This window comes from Anser cygnoides, chromosome 1, assembly GCF_040182565.1.
Source record: "Anser cygnoides isolate HZ-2024a breed goose chromosome 1, Taihu_goose_T2T_genome, whole genome shotgun sequence".
In the NCBI taxonomy this organism is placed as follows: domain Eukaryota; kingdom Metazoa; phylum Chordata; class Aves; order Anseriformes; family Anatidae; genus Anser; species Anser cygnoides.
The window spans coordinates 143,051,661-143,076,791 of record NC_089873.1 but is presented as its reverse complement, the minus strand read 5'-3'; the positions used below and the strand labels follow the sequence as shown (position 1 = coordinate 143,076,791).

Here is a 25,131-nt window from a genome sequence, read left to right as displayed (position 1 = left end):
TGTCGTGCAGTCAAAAGGATACCAGACGTATGGCCAGTTTCTGTGCAGTGGTTAGAGATAGGTTATAACTTGTTTTTCTGCATGACACTTGGACCTGATGTGGCCAGCATCCTTGCATCTCCACTCACATTTCCTTGGAAGCTGCATGATCTCAAAACTGAACTGTCTAGTTTAGACTTTATCACTCCCCGTCCCTTTACAGCTTCACTGCTCTTCTCTTCCCAGTAAGAGGCTGTGGTGTGCAGGCGAGCTTTCTTCAGCATCCACTTTCAGCTCCTTCACCTCTTCAGAACATTGTTAGCCAAAGTGTCTGACCCATTCGTGAATGGTGAGGTTGTCCCCACTGCACAGGGACAGCTGGTCCCTCATGCAGAGGTGGCCTCTGCCCAGCAAGCTGGAGCTGGGAGGCTGCTGTGCCACTCTCCTCTCGGACTCTCTTCCCAAGGGTTTGGCACAGAAATTGTTACGGGCTTCACAGGGTGTTGGTGTTGTGGATGGGGACTGCGCCGAGGCTGCTGGCTAGCTGCTTAGTGCCTGAGTGCGCATCTTTTTAGAAGAGCAAAGGTAGAATTTAAAAATTTTAGGGGAATTGGGTGATGAAGGCAAGGCTTAAAATAATAACAGCACATGCAGTAAAACTTAGAAAGCGTGGCCTCCAGTGTTCTGCTTCTAAGAAAACACATGATCCAAGAGGAACTTGTCAATGGCTGTTAGTGATGCAAGTCTCCTGGGGACTGCTCTAAGTCAGGTCCTGCTGCAGGCTTCTCCTTGGTAAGAGTTTCATTCAGTGAGATGCTCTCCACTCTTATACCCACTGTTTTGGTCCAGAAAATATACGGGAACATAAATGTTTCTGGCAAATTTCAACCCTGCTGCTATGATCTCAGTGGGTTCTGAAGTTGGGGAGGAGAGAGAAAGCATCGCTGTGCAAATCTTAGTTTTTATCCTGCTATCTTAAAAAAACAATTTTGGCATGCTGCACCTTGCTGAAAGGTTAAACTTGCTGTGCCTGCTTCTGCTCGTGGTGCAGTGGCTTGCTCTTGGCACAGAACATGTGTCTAAGTGCACTGACAGGCTTGAATAAAATTAATCTCTCAGTAGTGCTGTGGCAGCTGATTACCTAGCACAGCGGATATTTAAAATTCTTCAGGTTTCATTACTTAATGTTAAGCCCAGGTTTTGGACTCTGTCCTCTGTCCTGTGCCTAACTCTTTTGTTATAATACTGCTATTAAAATTCTAATCACATAGTTATAATATCCACGGAGATGCTCTTGAAGTCATTTTTAATGGTTCAGAGCATGTTACAAGTTACTGACGTCTTACTCCATTGCTTCTTCATAGCAAAGTACTGCTGGTCAGCATACAAAAATGGTCCTGTATCTTTTCTCTGAATACAGCAAAAAACAGCAATGATAAGTTGTAATGAAACTGTAAATATGTGGTTTTGCCAGATAGACTGAAAAAGTAAAACAGCAAAACAACAAACTCCCCCAAAACGAAACAAAATAAAACAAAATCCTAAAACTCTTGATTTGGACGCATTCAAAATGTATGAGATGCAACCACTGCAGAAATGTATCCATTTGTGAAATTTGCAAATCGGCTGGAAATTATTTTTCAGAAAGAGCTGTGTTATTAAAATTTGAATGAGTAGCTTGTAGTAACTTGCTTGAATGTGAACACTGTAGATTTATCATATGTTATCTTGTTATTGAATCAGGCTCTGATTGCAGAGGAAACGAGCAGTAAGCTTGCTGAGCAGGAGGAAGACCCTGAAAAGTTCCGAGAAGCCCTGGTGAAATTTGAGTCCAGATTTAATTTTCCTGAAGCAGAGAAACTGATCACCTATTATTCCTGCTGCTGTTGGAAAGGAAAAGTTCCTCGGCAAGGCTGGCTTTATTTGAGTATCAATCATCTCTGTTTTTATTCCTTCTTCCTGGGCAAAGAACGTAAGTGTAAATATGTAAGAAATCTAACACTATGGAGAGAGATAAACATAACTGGTTTTAAATGCAAAAAGAGTTAGGATTTTTATGAGAAGTATAATTCTGCTCTGAAGTTTCGTTTCTGAGATTTTCATTGTTCAGATGAAAGATCTTGTTTAATTTGGTTTTCACTTCATCCTCTATGTTTACATTTTAGCATTAATCCAGTAATAAAAATGAGAATACAAGAACATGCAGACACAGCTGCTCTTCAGTTCTTTTTCTTTTCACGTGAAGCAGACTTAAAATGTACCAGCCCTCCTACATCTTCTCCAACAGCTAGTTTTAGTGCTGAAAACAGTCAGTCAGGAACTGTCCCTCCCACATTGATGGGAACACACCAGCAGCCGCTGTCAGCACCGCCACTGTGAGCGCAGAGACGGACTGCAAGGCAGAAAAGGAAGCGCTAGCTGGGAAAGAGAGCGTGGTGCTAGAAATGTGTGAGGCTAGCTGCGGGACTGAAAATAGAACAGGAAGCACAGCAGTGACACTGGTGCTGTTCTGAGTCCTCTTCATCCTGCTGCAGCTTCAGTGAGGACGGTAATATAAACCTATATTACTGTGAATGTAGCAAGAATTTATAAATCAGTTATAGCAGTTAGGAAAACATTGCCATTTACTGGCCAGGTTTAAAATGGGGCTGGCTAGACAAAATGAGATTTAAAAATGAAGTGCACTAATGTAAATGTAAGAAAGATAGTAACTGGCAGTTTCTAGGACTTAAAACATACAAGGACATGTCTAGAGTTAGAGGTTCTTTCTTCCTATTTTATTTCAGGCCAGTTATTTTGTCATATCTGCAAAAGGTGGCAGAGTTAGATTTAAAATACTGATAAGCTTGTTATTCCTTATAAATACAGAAGTTGAGCTTTATCTTTTTTTTTGCAAGACTGTAGTGGAGTTTCTTGATACGTACTAGATATCTGAGTTCTCTTTTAATCTCCTTGTTTTCTGTTTAGTATCAAATAATATCCTTTGTGAGTTGTTTCTCCTTGTTATCATTGCAGGCTTTTTCTCATTAAACCGGAGATAGCCAGTCTGCCAAAGCACACGAAGCAAAAATAATGCTTATTAGTGATAGATAATGGGGGAAGGAGGAAGTAGGGAGAAAAATCCTTCATACTGTTCCAGAAGTTTTGTTTATGCAATATCACAGATCATTAAATGATACTGGAAGTAAAGCATCACACTCTGTTATGGAAGGTGAAATTGCTTCTCATCCCTTTCAATAATAATTCATTATGAAAACACAAATGAAAGCCCAAACAACTACATGTTTGCACCTTTTTACTTTGAACATGGAAAAAAAGCTGTTCATTCAGTGTTACAGTCAGTGGCATTGCCTTTGTGTTCCATGTGTTTTCATGGAAATGTGAAATCCAAAAAAATTCCATAGCTTGCTGGGAAGCATTACATGTTGAGATGCTTCCCAGCTCCCTGCTTCTGATAAAGATGATCGCTTCTGTTTGAAACCCAGTATTTTGTTACATTTATGAAATGCTTGTATTACATCGAATACTCCAGATTTACTGTAGTTCTGTTTACTGCTATTTGAGAAGCTGCTACTGATCGTATGTAGAACAAATGATTTATTATCTTTCTTGTTTTCAGGTAGTAATCACAAATTAAATCTGGCTAAACGTGGTTTAGAGAATATTGCTAATAAATCACATGTATTGTGTTCTTTCCCTTTCTTTTTGGGGAAAAAAAAACACACCACAATATGAGAGTTTCAATAAAAATAGTTCCTTTATAGTTCCTATAAAATAGTTCCTATAGTTCCTATAAAAATTCCCCCAAATTGTAGCCTGAAATCTCTTTATAGGCAAAGTGTTAAGTCTCCTGCTTCTGGCAAGTCTGTTGCCTTCTCCGTGTTTTTATTTTATGTTGAAATGACCTGGAATGCAATGCTGGAACCTGTTTTCAGCTTGTCATAAAATTTATGTGAGCATAGACTACATGGAACATATTTTCAGGACAAGTCCCCTTTTATCTAAGCTTCGAAGTATTTGCAGAACTTGGGTGGATTAGAATGTCAGATTTCTTGCAAGGACGTGCCAGGGTTTCTTTACATTTTTTTTTTCATTAAACTTCTGTGTTTTTTTTTTAAACGTGGAAGACTTTGTACCTTTTGTCAGAAGTCGGGCCCATTCCAGCGTGCTGTGCTGTTTCTATGACAAACACTGCGCAGGCTATACATTTTTGACCTGCTTGAACAATAGCGCTATTGCTACAGGGCTGGTTAATCTTTCTTCCCTTGGCTGTGCCGATACAGATGGCTCTGTGACCATTCACAACAGTTTGTGTGTGTTGACGCAGCTGTGCTTTATTTAAGAAAGAAGAAATTTAACCTGCAAATAATCTTGACAGCTGTGGTTCTTGTAATACAGAAAAACTTGCTGAGGGTAGCTGCTTGTAAAATTAATGATCACGGATAAGTGTCATATACGGATGACAATGCTTGTTATTACTGTCTTTTTATTAACTTTATTGGCATCAGGAGACCAGCCAGGGATGTTAGGGAGTTTAGTCTTGAAGTTTATTGGCACAGAGAATACTGGGAAGTGTCCAACAGTCAAGTATAAATTTAATCTAAGTCTTTTTAAGTCTTTTCCAGCGTAATTTCTGTCCAGAGATTCATAGGACACATAGGAAGGTCACGTCTTTTAGTGGATATGTAAAATAAGTTGTCTGTGTCTATCTGATTTGCTGGAGTGTTTAAGTCTAGAGAACAGTGTCCTATACTTTTTCTTTTCCATAAACAACTCTGACTACATTTAAAGTTTAGGGCAAAGTCTGCCCATGCACCTTTTAAGTAAAAAGTGATCAGAACGGGAAGATCCCAATGCCTATGTGGTTTTCTTTGATGACCTCTTTATAGTAGTCTTAAACCCTATAAAAACTTAAAAAAACCCCACAAAACTATAAAAAACAACTATAAGAACCCTGCAAAAACTTCCTTTTGTAAGGAAGTTACCTTTATTTTAAATTTAAAATACCGTCCATGTAATTGGAATAGGCTTGCCACCTGCCTAAAACATCACTTCTGGAAGATTACAGACCCTTTCCCTATTTTCTTCCTAGTCCTGAAATCCACTGTTTCACCTGGTAGCAAAGAAGAAAGCTGCAGAAGTGACTTGTTAAGAAGTTTAGAGCAAAAGCTTACAGCAGATGTTCAACAGAGACAGACCTCCTCAGTCTAGCATTTCTTGTGAATATAGGTGAAATTTTGAGGGGGGGATTGATTCTCAGCAAGGCAGTCTTTTGGGATGAAGGCAAATGAATATAGAGTAATAGCAGGTGTTTCATCTTTTCCTTGGGCTTTAAAGATGATTCTCTCCTCTTGTGTTGTTTGCATTTCATTCTTAATCTGTGTATTTCCCAAATACGGTCAATTTAAACAGAATTTCTAACACACTTTTGGTCTTCCTGCAATGGCAGTGAAACTTATCATTCCTTGGGTTGAGGTCCAGAAGCTGGAAAGAACCTCCAACGTCTTCATGACTGACACCGTCCGCGTCACCACACCGAACAAAGAACGCGATTTCTCCACGTTCCTCAACATAGCTGAGGCATTCCGGATCATGGAGCAGCTGGCAGATGTAACACTCCGAAGGCTGCTGGATAACGAGATCTTTGAGCTGGATCCAGGCCTACAGGATCCTACTCAGATTACCAAGAGGTAAAAAGCAAAACTGTTCTTTGTTCTGTGAGCAGAGGTTCAGTAATGGGTTTTGTGGATTGCGTTGCTAGCTGGGTAAAGCTTTAAAGACTTACCTGATTGGGGAAAAAAAAAAACAAAACAGATTTTATAACATACTGTGGGATATCACAAAATTTTGTGTGCAAAATACTTTTTTTTCCCCCGTTTTTATTTTCTTCCTTTAAAATCACTGTAGTTTTTATTTGGTTTAAAAGTACTATTTCTTGTCGAAGGGATAGTAATTGTAAAATTATTGCTTTTGATGATACCTGATACGTGGAATGTCCTGCTAGGACATCCTGCTAGGACTAATCCTACTAGGATTGCCATAGCTGATTTAGCAAGCAGTTGTAGGACCCAGAAAGACCCAGGCTGTTGCAACAGAGTAATGTGCTGATGCCAGCTCTACCCGACGCATCCCTGAAATGCATCTCTGCATTCCCCTCCCACTGGAGAAATGCACTGGGTGCTCAGGGAGAAGGTTAGTAACTGTTTCCCTGGCAGTAGCACAAGACAGAGGGTTGTGTATTTTTGTGAAAGGAAACTGCAGGGAGGAATTTTAGGTGGGCAGAATGTAATATCCAAAGTTGGAATTTGCCTGGGGCACCAGTGTTAACACACCAGTCTAAAATACATGTTTTCTGAATGGAGTGTGTCTGGAGTGCTTATCCACTCCTGACTCATACCATTTCCTGCTCTTCCTTCCTATCCTGCCAGAGGTGTGTAGGGAATTAACCAGGTGTTCCTTCCAGGGCAAAACATAAGGAATGCACGGTGACATTTCCAACAAACAGACACATGTCCAGTAGCCATTATGTTGTTTCTGAGGGGCATTTTTGCAGTGGTGTTGCACGTACGTCTCAGCTAAACAGTTCTGCAGAGGTTCATAAAGGCTTTTAAAGCAATCAGACTTACTTTCCCTGTAACTTCATACGTACACACTGTTAGGAAAATGACTGACAGCAGTGTTTCATCCATGACACACCATCACTCGAGGTATTTGTTAGACTGATACAATGGTGAGCAGCCATGAACTTCCTCACAGGCTTTTTTCATAGCTAGGACTCCTTTAAAACACAAGGGCTGCCATTGTTTTTCACCATGTATGTGTAACTGGATATTGTTAACATCGCAGGCTTTTGGCCAGAGAAATGCAGTTTATGTTCTTTGAGTAATGTCTGATATGACTTTGAGTAATAGGTTGTATTGAAGCCCACTACCATGCTTTACAACACCTTCCTGCTTTTGGGCTGAAAAGTTAGAACCATGAAAGAAGGAAAGTAAATCCAAAATAGATGTAACAATCTGGGGGAGATGCTTTCAGCATCTACTGATTTTAACTCATTGCTGTCTCTTCCCAAAAAAGTCTTTGAATCAAATATATTAACTGAATGGAAAAGTAACCAAACCAAACCAAACCCAACCCAACACCAACCTAAAGTTACAATTACAATGAAAAGTATAACTGCAATAATATAGGGGCTCTCAGGGAATCAACCTGTAAGTTCCTTGTGGGATTTTTGGAAAGTAGTGTGTCTATTAGCAAACAAGCAACAGAAACCATCCCACACATTTATTCAAACAGGTTTGTCTCTTTCCTTCCAACTTAAAAGGAAAAAAAAAAAAAAAAGAGGAGAGGCATGGGGAAGAGGAAAAGAGAGGGTGAAAATGTGATTGCTGGAGAATGGCAGGGCAATTTTTCTTAACCACACTGATGTGCTGTAACTAAAGGTAACAGAAAGGAGAACGTGGAAGATGTTGAAATCCTATTTCCTCTGTAGGAATTAGAGAGGTAGTGGCTGGATAAGCTGTTGTTTCTGGTGCCCTTTGTCACACTTCAGCAACTACTTTGATGTGATGTGATTAAGCAAGACTGTAGTTTGAATAGTAGATAAACTGGTTTTTAATACTAACATTTTTTTTGGGGGGGGAGGGTTTTTTTGTGTGTGAGGTTTTGCTTTTTTTCTGAAACCATTGTAGTACTACAAGAACAATTATTTTCCACTTGACATTTTCCCTAATAATTATCTTTGCTAATTCTTGTGCGTGATTAGGAAGCACATAGTAGTGTATTAAAATGAAAGCAGTAATGCACACATCATTAAAATTATTCCAGCTGTGTCACATTAATGAAGTTACTTTAGATTTCTTTTGTTTGCTAGGGTGCTAGGGTTTCTTTTGCAAGAGGGTCATCCCAGTATCTTCATTTTAAAAATACATTTTTAATGTCATTATGGACTGTATATTATACATTCTGAAAAACAGAGCTGCTGCTCTCCCCGGGGGTCATCCTGCTGAGCAGTGCAAGGACGAGGCTCCGAGAGGCTGGCAGATCAGGCCAGCAGTCTGTGACACAAATCATATCATGGCCACAGTCAAAGAAGTTAACATACAAGTTTCCATGCAGCTTGATGAAAGAATAAGGCTTGGAACAATGGATTACATAGGGATTAATGGCAATTAAATTAATTGCCATAGGAAATGAAGTAAAGGTGTTTGATAACTATATATGCCATTTCTTGCAGACATATTCAAACATGCCATGCAGTTTTATGGGAATATGAGGTAACTATTTTTCCTTTCTAATAAGAAGGTCGCTAAAAACTCTGCTATACTTTTCTTGTACTTCTTATTTCCATCTCTTTCAGGACATAAGAATATTCATTGCATTCCTCAGATGTAAAGAGGAAATTGGCCAGAGCAGAACACAAGATTTAAAAGCTTAATGCTGGTGTCAGTAAGGTTTCAAAAGTATAACCTTTTTCCAGGCTCTAACCAGCTTGGTTTCTTTTCTTCACGTCTGACACTGAATTGCCAGTAAGGATGGCTTTGCTTTATATGAAAGCAAAGAAGGATTTTAATACTGATCTAAGCTGAACAGAAACTGTTTGAAGTATCTTGAATCATGAATATCACTTCAGTCTACATTAATTCTGTGAACACTGTAAACCTTGAGGAACACGGAAGATGTGTTGAGGAAGAACCTTATTTTATTCCATCTGCTTGGCAAAGGCAGAGTTTGGATTATCTTCGCATGTCATTCCTGACAGATGTTTGCCTAACTTGTTTCTAAGGATTTCCAGAAACATAAATGCCAGAACCCGTAGCAGTATTTCACTGCTATACCATTGTAAAAGCTTTCCTGAAGTCTAACTTGGATCTTTCTTGTGGGTTTCTGAGTCCATTGCTTCTTGTCCTATCCAGTACTGTGGAAGAGATTAGATTTTCTCTCTTTAGAGCAACCATTTGCGCATTTGGAGATTGGTTATGCATCTCCTTTTGCTCTTCTTCTTTAAGCTGCACTGCTCTAGTTTATCCCGATGTTTGTCACCCATCCTGTCTTTAGCCCTTCTGGTCCCTCTTCTCTGGACATTTGCCATGAATCCTGTAGGGCTTCAGGCATGCAATGGCAGGATACAGGAGTGCCCCTGTCCCTGCTGTAGCCCCAGGACTGCCCCGCTGCCTCTCAGGAGCCAAACACTTCCCTGTGCAGCCTGGTGCAGTGGTCCTCTTCCTCTCAGCAGCATGAGGCTGCTGGCTCATGTTCAGTTAATGATTCCTTGTAACTCCTCTGTCGATTTTTTTTCTTTCCAGAATGGCTGCTGGTGGAGTTGGTTCCCAGGCTGTGTTTGTGCAGTGTACATCAACAGCTGAAAATACTTATATTGCTTTTTTTTTTTTCTTCACCATCCCTTCAGTTTATGAGCACCAGCCTGAATTCTGATCCTGTTCTTTTGCTCATTTGTCTCTGTCAGGCTCATGTCACATGCAGGTGTAATAACAGTGATCTTTGCTCCATCGTACGAGTTGCTAATGAAAATCCTGAACAGAAGCCAATCCAGGACAGACTCCCAAGGAGGTCCTCTCCATACAGCCTTCCACTTTAACAGTGAGCATTTGAGGGCTGCTTTTTGGGTACTCTTTTTCAACTGGCTTGGTACAACAGCTTTTCACTACAATCTAGTTTTATTAGTTCCTGTGTGAGGAAATATCAAGAGTTTCATAAAGCATGAACATCTGTTGCATCTCCATTTACAAGTCCAGTGTTCCTGCTCCACCAGGGAATTACATTGATTTAACATTTGTCCTGACAAGTCCACGTTGGCATTTGTCAGATGACTTTTCCTACCTTGCTTGTGAGAAGCCTTTCTTGCCACACGAATTAAGTGGGTTTTCCAATAAACAAGATGCGTATCACTGGTTGTGTTGCCTTCAAAATCACAAGAGTTTTCTGCAGTCTGAATAGCGAGAGCAGGGCAGCAATCATTCTCTAAAAGCAGGAGGTCAACTAGTTTGTTCAGATTTTTTTTTTTTCCTCGTTTCTGTTGCTCAACTTTATGCCATATAATTCTTCGTCTGGCAACAGGCACCGAGTGACTCAGCAGGGCTAGAATCCTGCCAAGTTGACTTCTGTTGGATTGAAAGCAGAGAGAAAAAAAAGCATGCGACAGCAAGGACATCATTTCAAGTGTCCTGATAGTTTTGGGCATTTTGTTAGTTTTGTGTGTTATTTCCTTTCATTTAAAACTCTTGGAAGGCAACTTGGAAGGGTCACACACGAGGAGTTATCGCAGTTCAGACTTGCAGTCCCTTTGAAGTGCCGGAGGCGGAGGCCGTGCGAGAACCCCACAGTGTGCAAGTCAGGAACTGCATTCGGAGAGAACTGCTGATTTTTTCTGAAAAGCAGGGAACAAAGCGATTGCATCCTTTAGCCTTTTGTGCTTCTGATGCATGTATAAACATTTGATCAACATATTTTTACATGAGGATGGCTTTCGTTCTTTTCTTAGGTACAGCTGAGTACACTACATTTGCTTAAAAGCCAAACCACCTTGAAAATTGTGAAGCTGGAAACAAAATTTCAGATAGGCTGGGCAGCAGGTAGAAAAGTTGTGTTTCTGTTCAGTGCTGCAGGTGTTGTGAAACTCAAAATGGAAGTTGTGGGACCTGGTGACATGGGACATGGGCTGAATTTGCTGTATCGTATTTAAACAATTAGCTGTCTTGTTTTAGGAACAAATGTTGTTAGTGTGTTTTTTTTTTTTTTTTTTTTTTTAACCAGCCCTAATGTTGTTTGTCTATTTCTGAAGGCAACCGATTACGATAACCCCTAGAATTTGTCTGCCTAACAGGAAATGTTGTCATTGTGTGCCACTTTCCAATAAAACCTTTAATCTGAGCCCACAGCAGTAAGTGCTGACACTATTTCATTCCTCAACTACCATTTTTCTTTCTGGGGACACAACCTGCAGCAGGCTGGCCCCTCTTTCAGCACTTTTCTCAGGGGCAGCCATGAGTAAAGTGAGGTCTCTGAAGTGACCCTGTGTCATGAGGCATGGGGGACAGGCAATGCTCGGGATGCTGGGCTCGGCAGTCTTCCCCCATTAGGTGATTTGGGGCAGGTGGGGTTGAATGCTGTGCCCTGGTGAAAGTTGCTTGATGAATTTACTTGGTTTCAAATATGGAAAGTGTCATGCTTCAGTTTAAAAACCTGTAGCTAGGGATGATCTTGTCTGAAAGGAGCCTGCAGCCTCAAGAGATGCAGCAAAATTTTAAACACTCAGAATTGGACAGAAGCTGCAGATTTTGGAGCATTAGAGTCAACTCCTAAGTAACAGACAATCTCTGTCTCAATGGAGCTTCCATCCTTGTGTATAAGGCATCTTTTAGCATGAAGGTATGGAAATTGCAACAACCGTGTACATTCTGGTAGGGTCTCACCTTCCCAGCACAATAGCAGGAGAGAACAGCTCCACGCAGACCTGACTGCAGATGCTATCAGTAGCATTCATCTGTGCTGTGCAGGAATGGAAAATATTTTTGTGCTGAGTTAACTAGGAGGCATATCCTGATCTAGGTTTGTCACAATAGCAGATCTCTGCAGGCACTTATCAGAGTTTCTTTCGCTGTGGAATTTTAACTTTGGAGCAGCCTTTTTGTCTTCCTTCACAAAGAGTGTTTCTCTTTGTTCTTTGTGAAAAACAGGAGGCTATTTGTCTGTTTTCCTTGGATAATCTTATGAAGGAAGATAATGCTTCAGAAGGAAACGACACCCGAACGCTGGTCAAGTGGTGTGTCTTTTCTGTTGGTCACACAGACAGATCCGCCCCTCTCCTTTCTGAGTTTGTTCTCGATCGCCTTTCTCCCTCTTTCACACAGCTTTAGCTTTCTTTGCAGATGAAACCGAAATAAAACACGCAAGTGATTTATTTGCTGAAGCAGAGGCTTCATCTGTGTAAACTTCTTACTTTTAAACAGCAGGGATGGGGTAGGGGGAGGGTGTTTGCAGAAGAGGAGGGCAAAGGAAGGAGCAGAGAGGGAATTTACAGCTACAAGGTACCACTCCCTGCTGCACTTCAGCCCACGCTTTAAATTCTTGCAGTGGAACAAAGTCAAACTTCTTTTTTTTATATATATACTTTTTTTTATTTTTATTTTTTCCCCCTAAGGTGAGTCATGCTTGGAAAAATTTGCTTGTAAAGAAAATGATAGTGTTTGAGTCCTAAAGTTTCTGGAACTGCTGTTGCTGAGCTAATAGCCATGGCCTGTTTCTAAGGGAACTGCATAGCTCAATGTATGAACTACTGCAGAATTCCTCATGAAAAATGGAGGGGTAAAAAGTCCTCCCAAACCAAGTCTGTGTTACCATAGATTCAGCAATGAAAGCTTAAGGTACTTCTTTTCTTCTTTCTCTCAACATAAATGTGGATAATTGAATGGAAGCAAGCCAAATCCAAACTGGCTGTAGCTGATGCTGTTATTCCCTCCTGAGTCTAAGTAACCTGTAATTGTTTTGCATTTATAACTGTTCTGAGGCTGATACCTCTGCAAGTCAATGGTGCAGTGATGTAAATCCTTAACTATTCTCTTACTGACCACTTTGGTAGTACTCATCGAGCAAATGTTTCACTTTGAATGCAGGTGTCAGTCCCTGGGGTGATGTTAGTAAGGCTACTGGGAAGGGAAAGAAGGAACACAAAGCTCACGTCTGTTGCTCAACGTGTGTTCATCAGATGAAAGATTTAGTTATCTCCTGGGCACTGAAACCTGTAACTCTTTGAGGCTGGAAAGTGGTACAGCAGCCAGAGAAAATGTATGGCTAAGTAATAATAATAATAACAACAAAGCCAGCTGATTTAAATCAATTTGTGTTCTTTCATTTTCTAGTCATTCAAGCAGATGCTTTTGATCTATTGATAAACAAAAAAGTGTTGATGATGATTATTTTTTTATTTCCAACTTATTCTTTTGTTGATCTGCTCACGTAGGCAGTGAAGATTTCTGTGCATGTTGCTTTTATTCTGTATCCCTTGGTCTCTGTGAGAATAAAAAGAAGAACCTTGCACTTGGTGCCTTGATTTTCAGGGTCCTGTGATTTGCTCTTGATGTTTTTTCCTAAGGGATCTTGAAGCCAGAGCACAAAATGAATTCTTTCGGGCCTTCTTCAGATTGCCCAGGAAGGAGAAGCTGCATGAAGTTGTAGACTGTTCTCTCTGGACACCATTTAGTCGCTGTCACACAGCAGGAAGAATGTATACTTCAGACAGTTATATCTGTTTTGCCAGCAAAGAAAATGGCTGCTGCAATGTTATCATCCCACTTAGAGAGGTAGAGTTGCTTGTTTGTTTAATTTCAAGTCTGTATCTGCCTTCTTCTGCTTTAAGCATCCACTGTCATGTCACTTGATTCATCTGCAAACTATCATTTGATGAAAAAGAGTAGGATGCTTACGTATATGATGCCTATGGGATTGTTTAAAGTTTGTTCTGGGACTCATTGTGGCATGAGTTCCTAGAAATATATATGGGGGAGTTGACGTGATCCTCAAAATGAAGTATGGGCAGGTAATGCAGCAGGACAGAGCACTGCAAGGCCAGAGTCTGATCCATCCAAGACTGCAGCAGTGCTCCCCTCCCAGCTCCACAAATGCATACATCCAACTCGATGTTGAAGGAGACTTCAGCTCAGATCCAATCTAGCAATATGAAAGCATCCTTGACTGGGATCAATGCTTTTAAGTGTTGATGCTCTCCCTCCACAGACAGACTCTAGTAAACCTGTGTGTACTTTGTAAACCTGTAGGGCAGAAGGAAAACGGGGATATTCTGGAGGTAGTGATCAGCTGCCAAATTTCCATGAAGTTATAGACTTATTTAAACAAAGGGAGGATGCATGGGAAGATGGTGGGAGTAGAGGAGGAGAAGGGAGCTGTCAGTAAACACCTGCCTGATCTGCTGTGGATACAAGGCTGTTATGATCTCTTAATTAAAGCCTTCCTTTCATCCTCAGCTAATAACAGAGTAACATCCAAATGATATATATCCTAACTGTAGCAACTTATCTTCCACTGTTACAGAAATAGAAAACAATAAGAGAGCACTGTTATATATGTAATCAGAGACAACAACTGTTTTCTTCTGTTTTCAAAAGTGTGAATGTAAATGTTCTGCTCAGTCCCTCCAAGTCAGGTTGACCCTTTTCTAAATCTGATTTTAATCATCACTCCTATTTCCTATCTTTGCCCTCAATCTGCTCTCCTGAGTGAGTGGCAAAGTCAAAATAAAAGCAAAGCAAATCAAAACATAAACAGCTGGGATACGTTTTGCTGCCTGCTTTGAGCTTGTAAAGATACCATAAACTTTGGGTGGCAGGATGTGTCTGACCAAGCAAAGCCAATATGAATAACCACATTTAAAACGTGCATGCAAGTGAATGCCATTTTTGTGCATTGTGTACCTGCAGAATTTCGGAGACGTTTCTGTAAATGTGATGCATAATGTGTTTTCTGTCATGTTTTTGGAAAAGGTAATCAGTATAGAGAAGATGGAGGACACAAGTCTTCTTCCTAATCCCATCATTGTTAGCATAAGGAGTAAGACTGCCTTTCAGTTCATTGAGCTGAAGGACCGGGATACGCTGGTGGAGAACTTACTCCAGAGGCTAAAAGAAGTGAACTCCAGCAACCCAGTACAGTGTAACAACTTGCAGAATAAGAAGCAGGTACTGAACTTCTGTGGGTTTTTTTCAGTTATGAATGCACTGTGTTTATCCATTGGTCTTCCTCAGGGGTCAGTTTTGGTCTGGTGATGTCTGATGCCTTCCTTAATGACCAATGCAATGGTGTGGAGGGAGCAGTTGGGGCCAGCACCAAACTGAGGGGAGCAGTGGCTATGCTGGAGGACAGGACTGCCCTTCATGTAGGCCTCAGCAATCTGGAGGAATGGGCTGACAGAGACTTCATGAAGTTCAACAAAAGCAAACGTGAAGTCTGACAGAGCAACTCCGTGCAACAGGAGAGGCCGAGGCTGGCTGGCTAGAGAGCAGCTGGTCAGCAAAGCTACGGGGTGTCATGGTGGACACCGGGCCTCGCATCAGGGTCAGCAGTGCCCTCTTACAGTGAAGAGGGCCGACAGTCTCTGGGGTTGTACCAGCAGGAGGGTAGACAGCAGGTCAAAGGATGTTACTGTTCTCTTTTATTCAGCAGTTATGAGGGTGGTCTTGAATACTGTGCCCAGTTTTGACTGCCCCGAGAATAAAAAATGGCAAACTGGAGTAAGTGCAGTGGAGGGCCACAAGATGGCTGGGGCTGGAGCACGTGCTTTATGAGGCGAGGTTGAGGAGCAGGGCTTGGTCAGTGTGGAAGAGGGAAGGTAAGGGGGACCCAGTCATTGTCTCCCATTAGCAAATGGGGACTTGATTAGAAAAAAAGAAAGATTTCCCCTTCAGGGTGGGCGGAGCTGGACCAAGCTGCTCAGAGAGGCTGTGGGTGCCCTTTCCACGGTGATGCTCTGAACTTGACTGGACATGAACTCCAGCAACTTTCTCTGAGTGGCCCTGCTTTGAGCAGGGAGTTGAAAAAGATGGTCACCTCCAACCTAAATTAATTTGTGATTCTTTTTTTTTTTTTTTCCAAATCCTAACCAAAGTAGAAGATTGGTACCTTGTTACTAAGGACATGTAGAATTTTGTAACAATTTCTGTTTTAAAGTAACAACCCTTTTTCTGGCATATAAATGAATGGTGAGATAATACAAATAAAGTAAGGCCTTTCCTCCTGAAAGGTGTAAAAGATTTTGATGCAACAGGCAAAGGTTAACCCAGCAGGCAGGCTGCTACTTGTCTTGAATATTGTTTGGGAGGCAGTTCTTAACCTTTTCTTATTTCTTGCCCTCCTTGGTCCTGCATTGCAGAACACTCCTGAGTTCGCATCCACCTGTGTGCTCGGGGACTGTGAGCCTGAGGGTCCGGGCACAGAGGCTGCGCAAAGCAAGGACAGAAGCGAATGCGACAAGGAGAGCAGTTACATGCTCAATGCAGAAGCACTGAGATCAGACTTTCATCAGTCGGGAATGGCAGGCCTTGATTTTGGAAAGGTATGTAAAATTTGGGGAAAGTTGTAGGAGGGTTTTTTCTTTATTTCTTTAAAAAAAAAAAAGGAAAAATACTGTGGTGACATTGAAACAGGTAACAGTAGTATAGTGAACTCCATATCAGCTAGAGAAGTTACATGTGCACTAAATAGGGAATAGCTGCTTTTCAATTTGCTTGGAGTTTTTTCTTCTCCATCCCTTCATTCCTTTCTGGTGAATATTTATAATTTTTCTCCCTGTCTGATCCGTTCTGCTCTTCCCTGTGTGGTGAATCACATATGCAAAATAGGGAAAGTTTTACTTCATAAAGCACACTTCCCGTGTCCATTGGTAATGGAAATATCTTGCAAAATTTCTAACATGTAAGACCTTTCTGTTTACAAGTTCTCACATGTACGTGATTTCTTCTTTTAAAAGATACCTTCTTGTTCGCAGTCTAGGGAGCAAATCAAAGAGAGTCTGTGGAATGACCATTTTGTAGAATATGGCAGAACAGTGTGCATGTTTCGCACAGAGAAGATCAGAAAACTTGTTGCTATGGGAATCCCCGAATCCTTAAGAGGCAAACTCTGGCTGCTCTTTTCAGGTGGGCACTCTTAGAAACTCTGGCTCTAGCCTTATCTGATTCTGAACATGGCAAGATGTTTAGGCATGAAATCTCCCAATGGCAATTAAATGTCTTTTGCACGGGGCCTATCACAGTGCTTATAAAGGACAGCTGATCGGGTACTGAAATAGGTAAAGTAAGTACCTAGGTAGATTGGTAAGAATTTTGTCTCAGGGTATGATGACATGGTGTGCAGAAAAATTTAAATAACATCTGCTTCATCTGTGTAATTTAAAATTAACGTCATGTTTTCATAAAATGATGTTCTTCTTCAAGGAACAATTAGATTGTAGCATAAATATTGATTTAAGCCTACTCAAATCAAATTACTGCAAAATAATGACATCTTAAAGTCGGCGGTTCTGCTTCTGCTTCATGTTGAATGCTGGCAGGAATAATAGAACTAAAGATGGAAGAAAACAGCTCATTTTGTCCATAGATCTGGCAGAGTCAGAAAGTTCCTACAATATGATCTCGAGTTTAGTCCTTAATCTGGCATATGACATGTTCAAACATTTGTAAAATGTAGTCCTTCCTGTCGTTTTTTTTTCACTTTGGAGGGTGTGCATGGTGCTGAGCACATCTTTCCCAGTAGGACTTTCTCCTGGGGATTTTTTCTGGTCAATGTCAGTATTAAGGTGTTTTGAATTCTGTTGCATCACATAGGCTTTGCAAATATTTGTTTGGGTTTTCAAGACATGTATTCTGCTGGGACGTTATTTCTTTTAGGTCTGGAGATTCACTGAATTCATGGACCTTGGGGAAAAACATTTTTCTGGCAACCTTTTGAGCAGCAATTCTCACAACGCTGTTTAAAGTTGTCTTAATCCATCTTCCTCTTCCTCTCTTACTTTAGACGCTGTGACGGATCTCGCCTCCCATCCTGGTTACTACGTACATTTAGTGGAGGCCTCCATGGGCAAGTGTTGTATGGCGACGGAGGAGATCGAGCGCGACCTCCACCGCTCGCTGCCTGAACACCCGGCCTTCCAGAGCGAGACGGGGATAGCGGCGCTCAGAAGGGTGCTGACTGCGTACGCGCACAGGAACCCCAAAATTGGATACTGCCAGGTGAAAAGCTCCTAGTGGGATAATGATGCCTTTTTTTTTTCCTTCTTTCTGCTTTCTCAGTTTTATTGCCCTCTTGGGAGTTTATTTAACAGTGGTTTTGATAATTAATGTCTTTTAGTCACAGAAAATGCATAACTTTGAGTATTAAATGTGGTTTACTTTGAAAAACAAGCGTGCAGATTAGTATGCTGGCCTAACAAAAGTACTCCCTCAGCGTTCTGCAAACTGCATTTAGAGTTAGAGAAGGGAAAAATGTTTCTGCTGCTTCTGCTTTTTCTAAGGTGAGTTACTTGCGCAATACTTGGAGACAGTGCAAAGGGAGCTGGCCTGCATAGACAAGATTCATGTAGAACACTGGGACAGAAGTTTAATGAAGTTCTGCACTTTTCCTCCTAAACTGATGACAAATTATGAAGTACTTTACCCAGCTGTCACCTAAATTAATATTTTTGCATTCTGTGCAGCTCTCTGAACTATGATTAAGTTCACAAAAGTTCCTGATCCCCTATCTTTTTTTGACATACAAAAACAAGGGAGGGGAAAAAGCAGCCCCAAAACATCTTGCACTGTCAGTTACCTACTTTGCATCTGGGCAAATCCAGTACTGCGATTTTCTCAGTTGTTTCATATTGCTCTTATGAAAAGCAGCATATGTAAGCTTGAAAAACTTGTTATGCCTTTGTGTCTTTCTAGGGTTACAATTATGCATTCACTATTACCTTTCCCTTGCTGTTTTTGTCAGTCGTTTAAATCATGTTAGGCTACTTTTTAATTTTAAAATAGCTGTCGTTTATCTTTTGTCAGTAGGTTTTGCTGTTGCTAATAAATCCCAATTTTCTTCTTTGCCCTCGTAAGTCAATGAACATTTTGACCTCCGTGTTACTGCTATATGCCAAAGAGGAAGAAGCCTTCTGGCTGCTGGTTGCTGTGTGTGAGCGAATGCTGCCAGACTACTTCAACCACCGGGTGATAGGTGAGCTGATATCTCTCCCACTCTTCTTGCTAACATGCTGCACTGGGAAGGGGCAGCTGCATGGCACTGGGACGAGTAAGTGCTCACAGTTCTTCTGAGGTCCAGAAGCCACGGGCAAAGTGGTCCATCTGCTTGCATGCTGTGCAGACGGCAGTGGTTCCAGTCTGTTATTTCTGGTTCAAAAGGTTTGAACTGCAAGAACTATAAACATATGCTCAACTTTTATAGTTTGTTATTTTCTTCCTGTTGGTCAGAAGGAGGTAGCATTTCTGCCTGTTAGGTAAAAATAGATGAGCTTGTGTGTCTTGGTTAGGAGTGTTTGATATTAGAGACTCTAGCTTGTTTCGGACGGGCTTAGGAGAGATCTGCTGGGCTATTTCTGAGCTGATGTGTCTGCATTGCCTGGCCACTAGAGTAATTATAGACTCGCATCTAAAATGGCTCTTTCTAATGAGTGGTGTTACAAAGCCATATTAGATCTCTGAACGTGAGATGCAGTGTTAATAAATAACCCCAGTGCCTCTGCAGTGCATGCCTTGTACTGAATGTGGCATATTTTTGCTTCTTTGCAACGCAGCTATTTTTAAGACTTGTGAAAATATTCATGTAACTTGCAACTGCCTGCCTCATGCACAGAAAGAGAGGCTGAACTGTTTGACACAATAATTGCAGGTAGGCATACAAGAAAAAAGCATTTGTTCTTTGCAGTCACTTTACTTCCTCCTCTTACAGAAATGTCTGATGGCTTCTCCCTCTTCAGTGCTAACCTTATTTTTTAGTTAGTGGTTGCCGTTATGCCACTGCTGTAGCAGAGAGGAATCTGGTCTCTTGTGAGGAGGTGGGGATAGGAGGAAGGTCCTGGCAGTAGTGATTCTGGGAGCTAGAGATGGTGTGGGCACTCCGGTGCTTCCTGGGGAGCAGGAGGAGATGTCTGGGGAGATTTCTAATAGTTTTCTTGGAGGATGGGCTTTGTAATACTTCCTGGTGCTATGCCACAGCACAGTCACTGTCTGTCACAGAACTGGCAGATAAGGTAAGTTAAAGCAGAATTATTCCAAAGTCAGCTGGATGCTTAGGGTGCTTTGTGGTGTTCTGAATGTCATTGGCATTTTCAACTAGTGGATCAGGTACTGTAACTCTCCCACTTGTCAGGACTTTAGTTCTTGCCTCCAAGCATGATTTTGAACTGCCATCTTGATGACTTACTTCCATGTTTGTGCATCTTTTCTTGATTTGAAAAAAAAAAAAACCACCACACAGCTTTATCTGTCCTTCTGCATTCCTAGATATCATCAGCCTAGGGCCTGTCTTGACTTCCTGATACCTTCAGTGCTTGCTGGGCAATTGCCTGTAAAGTAGAATTCTTTGTACCCAAATAAACTTGAATGGTCCCACACGGACGACCATAATGCTACCTTGAGTTGCACTTAACTTTGTTTTTTTCTCTTGCCCATTACTCACTATGGCTACAGACTATGCTGTGTGAGGGCTGATAGTCTTGGTTGTACAGCCTTTCTGTTTTCCTGTCCTCTGCACCCACACAAAAGGACAAGTAGTGCCATACCCTAAAAGAAATACTGCTGAGCAAAGGACCAGGGGGCAGCTCAGAACCTCCTATTCTTCCCCTAGTAGAACAGCAGCCGTGCAGTTTTGCAGCGTGGTTGCTTTGTTGAGTAATTATTTCTGCAGCGTTGATTTACCCTAGACCTTAGTGTGGCCAAATCAGCGCTAACTGATCTTCCCCACCCTGCCTCCTCTGGTTCCTGTTGCTTGAGTTAGTATTTTTGGCTTCACATTTCATTTAACTTTCTTTTTTTGATTTCCAACCAGCTCTTGTCTAAACTTTGTCTTGTTTTTTCCTGCATAACACTTCCAAGACCCAACTTTTCCTCTTTATCCATGCTGCCAAAAATGTTGTCCAGATTTTGATCTCTCTATAACTTCGGTAATCTCTGACCTTGGTACCCGTCACTGTGCTTTTCCTCTTCAAGTGTGAGTCAGTCATTTGTACAGGCAGAACAGCTACTGAATTAATGACCTTGGTTATTCCAGCCCTCCATAGCTCAATCTTTTCTTGGACCTTTTCTTTATGACATTCCATATCATTTTAATTTTTTTTTTAATGTTTGCTTTCAAAACTTAGGCAATTCAGTCCTACTCAACCTTTTTATCATGTGACCATCTCCCTCCTTTGGTTTTGCCAGCTGTGACTGTTACCTTTTAACAAGCATTTTCATCATTTCACTGCTTGCAAACAGGCAGGATTGGTACCCATTATCTCATACTTCAGGAATTCTCTCAGTCCTTGTCCCTTCTGCAGTGCATGGAGGAAATTATAAGCAGATAGCTGCAAGATAGAATCAAGTTTTACTTGAGTCAAGAGTGGAGGCAAGAGTCATACATACCTGTTTCTCATGTTACCAAGACTTTTCCATCCTCTCCATGAACCAGCAGGCCATCTTACTCCACTTTATCTTTTAGATTGTCATCATGTTGCTATTATGATTTTTAAAACAGTGAAAACCTCACTTCATTTCTCTGATTTGCCTTTTCAGTCATGGAGAAGTCATTTAGTTCGCACCTTGGGTCATCATTTTTTGAATGGATACCCTGGTATTTTCCTACCTTACTATGGTTTCATGATTCAATACACTAGAGATTCAGTTGCTCAGATATCATGGTTTCTGGGAGCCTAATGAAAAGGTGGGCATAAAAGTAACTTTGAATACACCTGCTTGACTTTCATGTACAATGTCAACATTTAATTATAATGTGATATTCTGCAAAAGATCTGGTTAGCAGTGCCTATTCCCTTTAAATGTCTGCTTTTGTCAGTCTCTTCCATGCTGAGGCTGGAATGATCTTTCTATGTGTCTGCCTATCTGTCTCTAGATTCCTTCAAACACTGCTAAAATCTGCTGTAGCTTTTTTTCATCTGTTAGCTATGGCTATTAAATTGTTAAAATTAAAAAAAATATAAAAATAGCTTGTTAAAGCAAAACAAGTGCACTCCGTTGAGTAACCGCAGTCTGTTTTCTCTTCTGTTTTCTTCATCCTTCTTATTCATGATCATCTGATGTGAGGAGGCTGTCCCTTCAAAGCGTGCTTGATGTGTTTCGTAAAAGCTCTTTGCATGTCCCTGGGTACTTATTTTCGATTTGTGGTATTGAAATGTTTGTTCACTGACTGGCAGAAGCTTTTTGTGGCTTAATGTGAAAAGTTCTAAGGCAGAGAACTGTTTTTTCATGATTTGGATTCAAAACCAAAAGATGCTGGCTCTCTGCCACAGTTTGCCCAGGATCTTTTCTGCCTTTGGATAGCAGAAGTTTGGAGAGCTAGGGATACATATGTATCAGGATCAAGGCCAATGAAGTTGTCTCCCAGTATTAGCATAGTCCATAGAATACAGACTATGAGAAAGAACAACTAACTACCTGTAATAACTTGAAAGGAATGATAGAATAATCGAAATTTTGTATTCAGGAACGCTTTTAACTTGTAGCATCTTTGGTTAAAGCTCCTGGGGTGTGTAACCTGGGGTGCATCAGGCGCAGCATTGCTAGCTGGCTGAGGGATGTGGTTGTCCTGCTCTGCTCTGCTGGTGAGATCTCACCTCAAGTACTGTGTGCGGTTTTGGGTGCCACAGTATAAGAAAGATATAAAACTGTTAGAGAGTGTCCAAAGGAGGGCTATGAAGACGGTGAAGGGTCTGGAGGGGAAGACATATGAGGAGTGGCTGAGGTCCCTTGGTTTGTTCAGCCCAGAGCAGAGCAGGCCGAGGGGAGGCCTCATGGCGGCCTGCAGCTCCCTCACGAGGGGAGCGGAGGGGCAGGCGCTGAGCTCTGCTCTCTGGGGACGGCGACAGGACCCGAGGGAACGGCATGGGGCTGGGACAGGAGAGGGTCAGGCTGGGGGTTAGGGAAAGGTTCTGCACCCAGAGGGTGGTCGGGCACTGGGACAGGCTCCCCGGGGCAGTGGTCACGGCACTGAGCTCCTAGAGTTCAAGGAGCCTTTGGACACCGCTCTCAGACACATGGTCTGGTTTTTGGGTGGTCCTGTGTGGAGCCAGGATTTGGGCTCAATGATCCTTCTGGGTCCCTTCCAACTCAGTATTTTGTGTGATTCTTGATGTGTCAGATCTGGTTTGTAGACGTAGGCTACGTGAATGATATGAAACTATATCTTCCTGCATCTGCTTGAAAGTAGGAAAGCTCTGCAGAGGGATCAGGATGGGTTGGATTGATGGGCCACATCCAGCTCTACGGCATTCAACAAGGTTAAATGCTGGCTACTGTACCTGGGTCACAACAACCCCATGCAGGTGGATAGGCTTGGGGAAGAGTGACTGGAAAGTTGTTTGGCAGAGAAGGACCTGGGGGTGCTGGTCAACAGCCGGCTGAACACGAGCCAGCACCGTGCTTGGGTGGCCAAGAAGGCCAATGGCATCTGGGCCAGCATCAGAAATGGTGTGGCCAGCAGGACGAGGGACGTGATTGTCCCTCAGTACTTGGCACTTGTAGGACTGTACCTGATCTAATAGCGGAAACAGAAGGAACAGGGCCCTAATCTGCTTCCTTTGGAAAGACTGGTTGGGATGGTTAGGAAAGATGTTATCTGGGCATTGCAGAAAGCTTGTCTTATAAAAAAAAAAGTATCTTTACACTTACATATGTGTAAATATTTGTGTATATTTTTGTATATAAATATATATATATATGCACACGTATATATGTGTAAATATTTTTCTTCTTGCTTAGTATATGTAGCCATCTTTTATATTTTGTTACCTGGAATGAAAGCGCTGCTGCCTGCTTGCTTGAGTACATACACTGGAGAGGAATATATGCTGCTTTATTGTCATTGCATAGTTCCCAAGTTGAACAGTAAAATGCTTTAAGATTGCTTTTGCTATCACTTAACTATTATGTGCTCTTTTAGCCAAAAACAACAGCTGCTGCTATTACTATTTTATTGCACCCTAAAGGCACTTAGCAGAACCAACATGGTCTTCTTGCAGAAAGTTGTTTAGTAAGGATTACAAACTTAAGGGTTGGGGCTGAGATCACAGCAGGAAGATAATGGGATTTTTCATTGTAGGTGCGTGCATATCTTGTCAGTTTAAATTTCAAAGAAGCCTTGCAGTCGATAGTTGACAGCGATCATTAACTTTAAAGAATAATTTTGCCTGCAGTGGTCCTGGTTAATACTGTTTTTTATGACTTGCAGGTGCTCAGGTAGACCAGTCGGTGTTCGAAGAGCTTATAAAAGAGCAGCTTCCAGAACTGGCTGAACATATGAAGGATCTGACTACATTAGCTTCCATTTCTCTTTCGTGGTTCCTCACCCTTTTTCTGAGCATCATGCCTCTGGAAAGTGCTGTGAATGTCGTCGACTGCTTTTTCTATGATGGGATCAAAGCCATCTTCCAGCTAGGCTTGGCCATACTCGAAGCCAACGCGGTGGACTTGTGTAACAGCAAGGATGACGGGCAGGCCCTGATGATTCTGAGCAGGTACTGTCACGCATCTGGTTGCGGGAGCTTCGCTTACCTCGCAGATCATTCTGCTGTAAAACAAAGGCGTTTAGGTGCCGTTGTCATAACAACTGGAGGCACAGGCAGTACCCTCCGTGTTAACTTGCTCCTGCTGCTTTCGCAGTGTCTGCCTTAAACAATGGGCTTTGTAAATTTGACAAATCCGTGTCCTGTGAAATTTCCTGGCGGTGCCGAGACATGCGTGGACTGCGTCAGCGTGCAATCTATACTGTTGCTCTTAGTGTCTTCCTTAGAGTGACGAGCTTCCTGCTCCAGACTTCAAGGAGACAGTTTTCTTCCTTGGGCAGCATTTGTTCATTTGGCAGATTTGCAGTTCCTAGGATGAGTAATATTGAAGGCATTTCTGAAAAGTGTAGCAGCCTAAAAACAAATTTATTTTTTAAGTCTGACCCATAGGACTTATTTAGTTATACTGAGAAAAGAATAGTGCAGAGTAATCCGTATTGCTTGTATTTGTTCCCTGTAGGTTTTTAGAGCACGTTAAAAATGAGGAGAGCCCTCTGCCACCTATTGGTAATCACCATGCATTTTTCAGCGATGATCAGGAAGCCACTCCAGTGACTGAAATCGCAAACCTAATTCATGATTCCTACGAGGTAAAATACAGCTTGGTGTCTACTGGTCAGTTGAGTCATAATTTTAAAAAAGAAAAAGGTTTAAACTCAACATGGATGTTTTGACAGTTAATACGTATCTTTAGAGATTCCTTGAATAAGTGCTTAAATGCACAGGGCTGAGTGTAGTATAACTACCTAAATGGACAGCTCAGAGACTGAATATGCTTTAATCCATGGGATCTTTATGGAGTCACGACACTAAAAGTTGCATTTCCAATCTACTGGAAATACACTTTATTGGAAATACAA

At 41.6% G+C, this 25,131-nt stretch overlaps 1 protein-coding gene across 3 annotated transcripts in view; it reads left to right on the top strand.

Annotated features, from left to right (window-relative positions):
* Positions 1–25,131, top strand: part of TBC1D8 (TBC1 domain family member 8) — a 48,495-nt gene that overhangs the window by 16,515 nt on the left and 6,849 nt on the right. For 2 of the 3 annotated variants that reach the window (XM_066984203.1, XM_066984217.1), the window contains exons 4-13: positions 1,723–1,951; positions 5,429–5,669; positions 13,091–13,298; positions 14,496–14,690; positions 15,881–16,063; positions 16,478–16,646; positions 17,524–17,738; positions 18,594–18,711; positions 23,938–24,223; positions 24,732–24,861. In XM_066984203.1, the coding sequence (XP_066840304.1) occupies positions 1,723–1,951; positions 5,429–5,669; positions 13,091–13,298; positions 14,496–14,690; positions 15,881–16,063; positions 16,478–16,646; positions 17,524–17,738; positions 18,594–18,711; positions 23,938–24,223; positions 24,732–24,861 (1,974 nt within the window). The remainder of the gene's footprint in view (positions 1–1,722; positions 1,952–5,428; positions 5,670–13,090; positions 13,299–14,495; positions 14,691–15,880; positions 16,064–16,477; positions 16,647–17,523; positions 17,739–18,593; positions 18,712–23,937; positions 24,224–24,731; positions 24,862–25,131) is intronic. The other variant, XM_066984210.1, reaches the window with a different exon arrangement.